This window comes from Pleurodeles waltl, chromosome 3_1 (genome assembly GCF_031143425.1).
Source record: "Pleurodeles waltl isolate 20211129_DDA chromosome 3_1, aPleWal1.hap1.20221129, whole genome shotgun sequence".
Taxonomy (NCBI): Eukaryota; Metazoa; Chordata; class Amphibia; order Caudata; family Salamandridae; genus Pleurodeles; species Pleurodeles waltl.
The window spans coordinates 1,562,043,052-1,562,055,104 of NC_090440.1; the positions used below are offsets into that span (position 1 = coordinate 1,562,043,052).

At 47.0% G+C, this 12,053-nt stretch overlaps 1 protein-coding gene across 1 annotated transcript in view; it reads right to left on the reverse strand.

Moving 5' to 3' along the window:
- Nucleotides 1-12,053, reverse strand: part of GPD2 (glycerol-3-phosphate dehydrogenase 2) — a 1,016,859-nt gene that overhangs the window by 114,356 nt on the left and 890,450 nt on the right. Inside the window, exon 13 of the mRNA XM_069225155.1 lies at nt 8,063-8,221. Coding sequence (XP_069081256.1) covers nt 8,063-8,221 — 159 coding nt within the window. The remainder of the gene's footprint in view (nt 1-8,062; nt 8,222-12,053) is intronic.

Here is a 12,053-nt window from a genome sequence, read left to right on the forward strand (position 1 = left end):
CAACAGTAGGCAGTTCGAGGCCAAGGACCTCCCAAATGACCACCATAGAATAAGTGGCTCACACCACTGTAGCCACGGTAGGAGGAGAAAGCATGCCAGATCTGGAGAAGTATCCGGCCTACTGGCCTCCCCGATTCCTGTGCCCAGTCCATATTAGGGTCGTCTTGGTATTCATAGGGGTCTAGGGACCCCTACAATCCTTCCCCATATTAATACCCATAAGAATAAGGGTCTGAATCCAACCAGGGGTGAATAGACCCCATCGAAGAAGAGGGTGCCGTCGACTGAAGCAGCTCCAACTCAGAGTTGTCGGGGATTATGATTGGGTCGATGTCGATCGTGGGCACAACCAACGTCAGGAGTGTCGACGTTGGAACCGGCGCCGCGTAAGGTCTTGAAGGTACGACGTCGTCACGGATCTGGTAGCAGATCCGGAGGGGGGCCTCAGTGACCGGGACCGAAGCTGCCAGCGTGGAACCCAAGGGCCCCCTGCCGAACCCCCAGGGCCCGAAGGAGGTTCGGACAGCCCAAAAATGAGATGCATGCTCTCACAGAACTCTTTCAGTTGAGCTGCGGTTGCTCCAGCTCCCAGAAAGTCAGGGATGTGCAGAGCGGACCCAGAAGTAGGCTCTGAGGACAGAGGCCTAGAGCGTCGACGCTCCTCCCGCGTCGTGTCAGTCGAGTGACGGGGGGAAGTCGAAGAATGCCTAGTCTTCTTCTTCTTAACTGAGTGACCCATAGTGGAGGATGACAAGTGGAGGTGAATCCGCAAGCGTTTTTGAAACCTTCCTCTCGGAGCACGACTTCGGGTTGTGGTCGCACTCCAGGCACCACAAACAGACCCGGTGGGAATCCATCACCAACATCATACAGTGATGGGCCTCACAAGGCTTGAAATCGGTCTTCAGGGACATCTTCGATGCAGCAAAAACTTCACCAAAAACTCAACAAAAGTGTCAAAGTCGGTCAAAAATTGACCAGGGTAGCAATCTCCAGATCAGCGCATGGCGAGGAAAGAAAAGAACTGACATCACTGCGCTGAGGCGGCGTCTAAATCCGACTCCTGACATTGTCACAGCGACCACGACGCCACCAACACCCATGGAGTCGACCAACACCACCAACGACGCACAAGGGTACTGCTCTAAGAAAAATTTCCAGATCCAGTCTGACACCGGTCGGAAATTCTAGGGTAAGAAATCTGCAACTAGACATCTCTATCAGATTTGCGGTTCAAGTCACAGAAAATGCTTAGCACAGATACCTGCTTTCAAATGACAACTCAGTGGGGATCTCTGGACTCCAATAATGTTTCAGCAGGGGCGTAGGGGTCTAGTAATAATTACATGGAGGTCCACAGAAGTTAAAATGGTTAAGAATCGCTGATTTAGAAGATGACTGTGAGCACTTTCGCAGCTTCAGTACATATCTGAACCTGTGGAAGGCTCAGAAGGACTGCTGTGCTGCTCTGCAATAAGGACTGCCACTCTGCAGCCCTGCTGCCTGCGTGAAGGACTGAACCTGCATCTTGAACCCAGGACCACGAGAGTGACTCCAAGAGCTAGTTGGCTGACCTCCTGACCATAGCCTGAGGGACAGAAGGCTTCAAACGCCTTTAACCCAGCACCTTCAAACTGTCTGCTGTGAATTCTACCTTTCCAAGTGGTACCACCCCAGTGTTGGACCCTTGCAAGTGGGCATGAAGGCGCTCTGCCACCCCAACTGTGGTCCCAGCAGAGCAGAAGCATCAGAGGCTCAGCACACTGCATCAGTAATCAATGACATTGCCTCTCTATACTCCACATTGGACCGCTGCATGGTTAGTCTCCAGCGCAGGACTTTGCATAGCGACCCACAGCCTTCCAGGAAAGAGCCACTTCGCATTGCATCGCAAGCCTCTGGTCAGCGGCATCCTCCATGATGCAGGACCTTGCATTGCAGCTCCTGGGAATCAACCCCACGTGAAGAATCCTTGACATGGGACTCCTCAAGCAGGATTTAAGGTAGTCCTGCTCAGCGGGCCTAACAGGGTCGCAGTAACCAGCCCATGCTCCATCACGGTTGGCCTATACAAGTGACTTTGTTCTGGTCTGGCACAACAAGAAAACCACAGTTGGTGCTTTGTGCTTTCTGGTGCTATCTTCACTTAAATCTTTAAAACTGCAGATCTCCAGTTCTACTGATTAGAATTTTGTCTTTTTGGCCTTATTTTATTTTTTTAATTTTATTTTACAAATTGGTGTGTAATTTTTCATGTGCTGTGTTTCACTTTATTACTGTTTGAAGTGCTGCATAACAACATCGCCTCTAAGCTGAGCCTGTCTGCTCTCTGCCAAGCTACAAGAGGGATGAGCACAGGTTAATTTGGGGTTTGCTTGTGACTTTACCCTGACAAGGTTTGTGGATGCTGCTTGAGTAGGGTTTCATCCCGCTCAACCAGTAATGACATTTCTTACAACATAGAATATTTAATCTTAACAAATATTGACTATTTGATTTCCATGACATTTTGTTATTAGGGGACATTATTCTCCCTTTCCACAGTACAGATCTTGGCAATTATAGATCATCAATCAATCCTCTGTATTCTTTCACATTTTATAGTTTGGTTCAACCACTATTCAATTCAGTTCAATTTTTATTTGTGTTTGATTAGTTAAAATCTTACAAGGAAGGGACAATTAAAAGGTCATAAAATTCATAAAAAAGAAGAAAATTATACAAGACAACCAGCATATACAGCAAAGAATGCAGTCCTGTTTAAGGATTAGCTGGTGAAGGGCTCGCCTGGGGCTTCCTCGAGACCATGCAGCTCAGCGCCCTGAGGTTTAAAAACGATGTGCAAGTCTTTGTGTCTTATGGAAACCAGTGTCTTGGAAAATGTTGATATTAAAAACTATTCCTCAGCTGACACCCTGCCCGCTTGCGACCACTTGATCTGGAATACCTGTGATAACCAAAGGTGACAAAGTGTGGACATGCAGCAGCTAGTTAAAGTGTGTGTGTGTGCTACCAAGGAGTTGCTAGGCACTAGAGTTGACTTGATCCCCCCACCAGGTCCTACTCTGAAGTGCACATGGCCAAGAAGGATAGAATGCTGATGCATAAAAGCTGTTACCTGGCTAACACTGTAACCCACTTGAGCCATTTACTCAAGAGTATCTGTGGAGGCAACCGTGAATTAAGGTGCAAGATTGCAGCTGCTGTTTGACGTGCGTAGGTGCTGTCTGATAATTGCTAAGCATATGACTTCACTAGCGATCCCCCTCGGAACTAGGTTAAAGTGCAAGTGGCCAAAGAATTAAAAGTAAACATACAAAGAAAGAAAATCCACAGGCAGTTTCAAATAAGTTAAAGCATCACGCCACTATTTATGAAAACCAGCGGACAGGTCTGTCGTAAAGTTGAAGGTGCCAGGATAGCACAGGGTTCAAAGGTAAGACTGATCTTCGGCCCAGAAGAAACCACTACAAGTGCAGTGGACAAAAGCTATACTACATCATTATTAACTTTTCTCCTTTTCTTCAATCTACCTGCTCAAAAGCTCCACTAATACCACAACTTGGACAGTTCAATCTATTGATTTAATTACTTGATAATGCAATAGAGAAGACGTGGCAAACATGTGGAAATAGCATAGTATCTTGCAGTTTCTGCCGGTCTGCAAAGTAATCTCTGGAAACACCAGTTTTGCATTTCAATCCTAGGTTTAAAAAAAAATCATTTTACATGTTCTAAAATGCACACTCTTTTTTAAAACTGGTAGATTAATGTTCGCCTGATCAACAAGAGGGTAGGGATTACACTTGTTTAGTATTCTTGTTGATGGCTTTAAAGTGGAAAACAAAGAAAAGAAAAAGAAAAGAAAATCCATTAGATTCAATTGGAGAAAGGAAGCTTGGGGCTGGTAAGGTGTGGTAGAGGGGGCAGAATGGAAGATTATGAGGCTTGAACTCATGCTCCTCTGCAGCCCAGTTATTGGCTTTGGTGTATTTTTTGTGAAGAACTAGCAGTCTACCATCCCCAAAACAGGCCTAAAGTACTTTACATTAAATAGGTTCAGCTTGATAACCCCTTGCTGATCTCTAGCTTATGTGATTTACTATGTTTGGTCACTCAATAGTGGGATTCTTAAGTGGCCCTCCATTTTTGCATCTACCATTCCTAGAGCAAACTAAAGAAGTTGAAACAAAAAAGGATGTAGTATCTTAGGGTGAGTAGCCCATTATTTATACAAACCTCGGCAGTGGGTGATGTGTTTTTTTCTGCGGAGTTCATCCAACTTTCAACCTGGGAATAGCCTTATGAGCTGGAAGCTACTGTGTTGGCTCTGCACATACTGGATGAACCCTGATGTGCATGTAAGACCAGATTCATAGCGGAGCTGAAGCTTTGGCCTAATTACTCCAGACTGAAGTCCAAGGTGACTCTGGAACAAGGTGTACTGGAAGCCGTGTAACGTCCCGGGTAAGACTGATTTCACTGGAACCAGCTGCAATGGGCTGGCAGTGCCTAAGCTTAATGGGATCTCCTGTGATTTGGCTGTCAGCCTTGTCAACAATTTATTAACATGCCTAGAGGGCCTTAATGGACTGGCTGATATCCAAGTTACCTGCTAACTGTCCTTTGTGCCTAATCTGTGATGCCCAAGAAACTAATTCCTCAATAATAAAAATCAATGTGCGTTTTATTGGTTATATTACTATTACCTGTTTAACAGGATTAATTTCTAGGTCTATGGTCAGAGTAACTGGCTGGCTTTGACCTCGAGTTGGGAATGTAGTTTGTGAAATGTTGGGGATTGGGATGCTAAACTCAGCATCAGAGACAGGGTGATATTTATATGGGGATGTGTGTGACGTGCAGCAAGGGAGAACTATAAAAAGTACCACATGGGAGGGCAGTAGTAGATTCACCTCGGGGTGGGAAAGCACTGGGTAGTACACCTCAGGAGGGATATGAGGTGTTGCACCTTTGCACCGGTGGGGGGCAGTGGGTGATACACCCCTGCGATTGGTATTGGGTAATGCATCTCAGTAGGGGCCCAGGGGTGATGTGCCACGAGGAGCTAGTCAGTGATATACTTGGGTAGGAACTGTACGGTGCACATAAATGTAAAAATGTAAATGTAAATTAGCACTTGTATAGCGCACTACTCACCCGTTAGGGTCTCAAGGCGCTGTACTCATACCGCTATGGAACCCCTCCTGGCTTTTCCCTGTGAGGCGCCCACTACTGAGCACCCCCAGGGTGAAGCCAGGCATCCAAGCGCTGTTGGGGCCGTTGTGGAGATTAAGCAAGCTATTGCCCATAGTTGCAGAGTGGGACCCATGAATTAGATTAGGCACCGAGGCGAGAATTATCTGGTCAAGGGGAATTGAGCCCAAGACCTGCCGAAGCGGGACTTGAACCCTGGTCTTGAGCCAGATCTCTGCTTCAGGGTCTGCCGCTCTAACCACTGAGCCACACTTCTCCACAGAGAAGGGTTCTCCATAGAGAGGGTGCAGGGTGATACACCCTGTGGGGGTGTGACTGCATAATAGACCTCAAGCGAAATGTATGCGGCACCTCAGGGGGCACTGGCGAATGTACAGTTGGTGAGCAGAGGGATGTGAGCTTCATAGGGGCACAGGATGATGCACCGTGGGTGGCAGGTTAATCAAGAAGGAATGACAGGCTTAAGTGCAATAGGGGACATGTCAGTGTACAGGAGGTGGATACTAGATAAGGTAAGAGTCATCTCATATTTTCCCTTGTCAGCCGTGAGTAGTTAATGATAACTTTTTGACATCCTGGGACCTGTGGCACTATTTCCATTACAAATGCAGGATTTCAAGTACCAGAATGCAAGGAAATGTCTGGAACAGATTCCCTTCTCACACCTACCATTCTTAAAGACTAAGGGGGTCATTCTGACCCTGCCGGTCCAAGACCGCCAGGGCCACGAATGACGGAAGCACCGCCAACAGGCTGGCGGTGCTTCCAAGCCCATTCTGACCGCGGCGGTAAAGCCGCGGTCAGAAAACCGGGGCCGGCGGTTTCCCGCCGTTTTTGCCCCGGCTGGGCGAATCTGCCAGGGCAGCGCTGCAAACAGCGCTGCCCTGGGGATTCCGATCCCCTTACTGCCAGCCTGTTTCTGGCGGTTTTCACCACCAGGAAGAGGCTGGCGGTAAGGGGTGTCCTGGGGCCCCTGGGGGCCCCTGCACTGCCCATGCCACTGGCATGGGCAGTGCAGGGTCCCCCTAACAGGGCCCTAAGAAGCTTTTCACTGTCTGCCTAGCAGACAGTGAAAAGCGCGACGGGTGCAACTGCACCCGTCGCACCGCCGCAACACCGCCGGCTCCATTCGGAGCCGGCTCCTGTGTTGCGGCCCCCATTCCCGCTGGGCCGGCCGGCGCTAACTTGGTTAGCACCCGCCGGCCCAGCGGGAATGTCGGAATGAGGGAAGCGGTATTTTGGCCGCATGGCGGGCAAATGCCGGTTCCCGCCTGGCGGGCGGCGTTGGAATGAGGGTCTAAGTAAAGTCATTTCAGCCCTTTTTCTTAATTAATTTGAGTGATTTGCTGAGAGGGTCAGGGATCTACTTGTGGGTGTAGCTGGGCAGGGAAGCACAAATAGCTCTGGCAAGAACATTAGTACGATCTCAACATTTCAATAAGGGAGCAAAACCCAACACTCTGTAGGGAAATTGGGCTGGTTCACCTTCCGCCACAAAATTTTTTATTAACAAAATAATGGAAAGTGGCGAATTTTCAAGGACAATGTAATCTCTCAAGAACATTGACTTTACTAGCCGCGAATCTAAAACATCGTAGTTTTAATATAGCACTGTTTCTTAAACGCAGTTTATTACGCAGGTGCCATGAGAAACTCAGATACAAATGTGCAGGCTGACAGCAGACAAATAAAGGTTTGTCACAGAAGCAGTGCGTTTCCGATTCAGGGCCTAGTGGAAGAAAATGTGTCTCATGCATCTCTATACTGACCAGTGTAGAGCACCATACGTAGCTGGGTCACTCCTGACACATCCACAAAGCTTCCACGATGCCACACTACTTTTGCTTTCATTTCTCATTTTCAAAACACAAATTGAACGTATCCAATGAGTGCTAAGCACACTGCCTGCATAGAATAATAATGAAATAACGCTTGCACAAGTCGCTAGCATGAACCTCTAAAATAAGAGTGAGGTCTTATTGACAATACTACAGCATTAACAATGTGTGTTATTCCGAGACTGGATTTGTTAAAGCGGCAGCTGCAACCCGAACCTAGCCCTGCTTGAATTTACCTGGCCTGCTCCTCTAAGGCAGCTACCTCCTCCCCTCCGCCGTGCCCTTTAGTGGCAAATGTCCATGGATCCAATCTGCGCACAACAGTGCTCCAGTCTTTATAGATGCCGAGGCAGAGGAGAGCGACCGCATTTATGTGCTTCCCACCTTGATCCCCCAGGGGAAGGTCCTGACACTGATCTCCTATTGATTCCTTTCACTTAATTTTAATTGTTTCTCCTTTGAGGAATTCAATCAACATCAGCGGTGGATGGCCAAAAGGTGCTTAAACCGTGTACACAAGGTAATGAAGATGGGAAAACACCGGCCTCCTGCGCGAAGCCTTCTCTGTCTAACTGGAGGAAGGGTTAGAGGAGACCGTGTAGGAATAGTAAAGGAACAGAGTGGGAGTCAGTTTATGGGCCTTAAACCTAGCTACAGGACGAAAAGGGGGCCTGGGCATTAATAACGCGTGTAAAATTAAAGTGTAGGTTTATCACCGGATGAACAAATAAAAATGTTCTTCAAACAGCAGACCGAACATATTTAAGTCTGATTACACCGTATCTTGCACATCTGCGAGCAGCGTTTAAAAGTAATATCGGCTTTTCGACGAAAATTCAAATAAGGTTTATTTGCTATCGTGGCAAATGTCTACAGCGGTGTCTTTTGCTAGATCACACATGGCAATCTTATCGAACTGTATGATCTACTTGTTATTTGAAAAATACTCTTTAATAAAGCCTTTTAAATGTACTTAATACTGTCTCTCATCTAGACGTTTCTCATACCTTTTTCTTTTCCTCATTCCAATTCAGCTCCTTTCCCATTATGTCTACAATCCTTGGCAGGGCCTCCTCAGCAGCCTGTACATTTAGAAAGGCCAATCGAGTGCGACGGGAAATGACATCAACCGCAGTGCAAGCATATTCTTTCATAGCATATTTGACCTGCATTGAGCAAAGTAAAAGTGTTAATAAGTGTGTACAAAATTAATAAATTAGCTAAAAAAGAGACGACACTTAAATAAAGGGGTTACTTTTATGTTTGCTTCAGCCTAACAACAGAAAAGTGATGATTAAGAAGGTACATTTGGAAAGGAAAAATAAATAAAAATACATAAAAACCAAGTCTGGTTTTGCTTCGCTCCGCACAACTTTGTCTCCTTAGAAGCTGTCTTTGGGAGAGATAAGCAACATGCCTGTGAAGTGAATCATTCCTCCTGAACGCTCTCAACATGGTTGGACAGCAAAAGCTGGCTGTGTTTCAAGAACGTTGCTGGATATCTTGAATTATTTTATTACAGTTACATTTCCATGTTTGACCGATCCAGGCAATTTAAACAGAGTTTTTGATCGAGATCTGATCATGTGAACACAGAGGAAGTCCATACAACCAATGTTGTAATGGGAACTAATAGCACCAGTAAAATATGTTTCTATGCCACACTATATTTTATGTAGAACGAGAAAGAATAGTTTGTGAGTCTAACACTCAGCAGGGGGTTCGAGTGGCGTTCCCTTAGGTTTTTGAAACAATTTATTTTACAGCTCAATTTTTCAACTGGACTGGGTAAGCATCTATAGGCTTCACGGGCTGTTTTACTGAGAACTGATTATTTCTTACATTTCTGGATCTGTAACAAGGCCCAGGAGTAACTCCTTTCTACAGCAGAAAACACAGAAAACTATGTTACTCTTTTAGGACTATTGGTAGGTCTGAAGGAGCTGAGCATTCATCAGCCTATCAAGTTCTGAAATCACACACTGACACCCAGCCTGCTCGTTGATTTGCTCATGGCATGTGCAGCCACCAAAGAACTGCACGAGCACTCTTTAAAGTAGTTACTTACCTTCACTAACACTTTGTACGATCTATGTAGAAGCTTAGTGCTTTCTTGAGGTCCAAACACTGGAGTTTCTCTTCTTTCTTCAAGGGATGAGGTGTTGCAAAGAATGTCGGAAGAGTGATGGATTGTCTGACACAGATAGCCGTCATTACCTTGGGAGGAAGAAAGATAGCCTTGGTCCTCAGCACCAGCTTGTCTGGGAAAAAAGTGGTGTAAGGGGACGAAACTGGTAAAACATGAAACTCACTCTTGTGAAGGGCTGACGTTATTGGGTGGACTAACAGTCTTCAAGGTCAGCAGACGAAGGGGACAACTGTGTAGCAGCTCATACGAGGTTCAAATAAGGAAAGGAATGACCAAGTTAAGGTAACTACTGTGACACCAGAAAAGGTTTTGGGGGAAACAAGTCAACTAAATGACAGTAAAATCCTACATCATCCTAGTAGACCAGAGGCTCTATGAAAGTCTGAAAATGGTGAGAAACATAAGGTGCATCATATAGAGCTTGCGGCAGGCTGACTGAGATCAATAGTGTGCGGGCCTCCTTGGTCGTGCCTAGCACAGAGGGGTGAGCTCCTGGGCCATGGTGAACAGTGGGATGTAGGGCTGATCGATAATACCACGCCTCAGTAAGTCATGCTAAGGAACCACAGCCCACCCGCCCCACCCCCAAGATGGCAACTACTGCAGCAGAAAGTACTGGCAGTTAACGCAACTAATGAGGCGACGGTAGTGCAATGGCAGCCTGGGTAACGGGCCTTGCCTGAAGTTAGAGCAAAAGCCCGGAGATGTTCAAACTCAAGACACACCTCGATATACTGTGAATAACATGGCAACAAGCAAAATTAAGGGTCAGAATTGCCACATATGAGCGGCCTTAAGCAGCAGGACAGATTCCCAGCCAGAGGTGCATCAGGGATAGTGGGACAAAGAATCAGACGCTACGGCCGTGGATGGTGCAGGTGCGCAGTGGAGTCAACAGCCCGCCAGGTGGCACATACAGAAGTAGAAGGGATTTCAGGCCAGAATGAAAGCCCGGCGTTGGACAAGGAACAGGGCTGGGTGTTTGCTGCTGAATCAGAGCCGACACCCTGGGTGCCTAAGATCTCGATGTTCATTGGCATGGCAAAAGCAGCACTGCGGCTGGAAGCAACTTGAAGAGGGGGAGGCAACAAAACAGCGTGTTGGAGCGAGCCTGAGACGTTAACTGTAAGGGTGCTTCAGTCTACGAAGCTCACAACAGAGCAAGTAACTTTTAAGCCTTTTTCTTGGACATTTGAATCAGACTGGGAGAATAGAGGCCTGCCCGGACCTGGCCTCCTTGGTCCTCAAATCCTGGGTGAGAAATCCTGGGTGAGAAGCAAACCTGGAGCTTTCTCCTCCCCCCCACAACCTTACCTGCCCCCAATTTTATCAAAGGCGAGAGTTAGCCCTGATCATTGAAGGAGCAAATGCCCCCCTGCTTCTCTGTCTGGTAGTGGTCAGCACTGCAAGGCCCACATTACAGTAAGGAAATATCTATGAGTGCCCATACAACGAACAGTGGGGGACAGACAAAGGATAGAGGAGCCAAGCCTTTCCTGAGGGGCCTTGTTGAACCCCTGAAGTGCGAAAACGGGATACGGAATTCAAAAGATGACCCTGATGTGAGGGCCAGGCCTATTGGTATATTACAGGGCCAGAGGAAGTACTGATCAGACAGTAGATTTGTTCCCTGGAGGAGAGCTATGGAGGTGCAAGGTTTGACAACGCCAACCTGCCTGAGGCAAGATATTGCTGTGCTCTGTGGAGGGGACCCAGGAGACAGGTTATGGGGGTCCCCATAAACTAGACCGATGTTGAATGTCTTCACTCATGAGGCCCTGCACAATTGACATACACCACCATGGTGAAAGACAAACCCCAAAGAGGAACTCAGATAAATAAAATAGTGCAATATACAGTGCCTAGTCAAGGGTTACAGGAAACAAAACAAGGAGGTCCCACAACTCAAGAACAGAGGGAACCTTCACACGGCACTGTTGCAATTCTGGAGGCCATAAGTGCATCCCGAGAGGCACTAGAAACCAAAATGGACACAGTGGCCATGGATATTATCCACCTAGATCTTCATAAATTGGTAGAGAGAATCATGACTATGGAGAAGTAAGCAGCCACCCTTCGTACCAAGGTACAAGCAATGGTCGTGAGACCCAAAGGCAGTGCAACACAAATGGACGACCGCCTGGAGGACTCAGGGCAACACTTCAGACAGAACAACCAGAGATTTCTGGAATTCCCAAACATGCAGAAGGCCCCTTGGATGAATTGTTCCTCGAAGAATGGATAACGATTGCAATCAAACCGATGTGCCTATTGAAACTCTTCACTATTGAGAGGTGCCCTGCCCTAGTGCCGGGCCAAGGGTGCTCACAGCCCACCTGTTTATTTACAGAGCTAGAGGCTTTATTCTTCAATATGTTCGAGTCAATGGCACACCACAATACGAGGGCACCCCATCCAAATTTTTCCTGATTATACACAGAGGGTCCAGGACCTCTGCAAGAACTTATATTGATCAAACACAAGATGAGAGACCATAATATCAACTACAGTTTGCTCTTTCTAGCAAGGTTGCGCGTCCAGCAAGAAGGCAAGGTGTATTTTCATGAGACTCCCCAGGAGGCAGCTGACTGGATGGAATCTGTGGGTCTGGGTCAAAAGGACCTGGATCTGAAATGGCACGAGAGCCCACAGTGCTCGAATATTCAGTGGAGGGCATCTTCGCAGCAGAATGACACAACTATGTAAAGAGATGAGCAAAGAATCCTGATTTGTGAGGATGGAACACTGCGAACTGAACAAGAGCCAGTGGAGATGCAGAACGCCTTTGCTCCGCTGAGCATGATACCAGAGATTCATGGTGACGGAATAACAATGAACTGAGAGCTAAT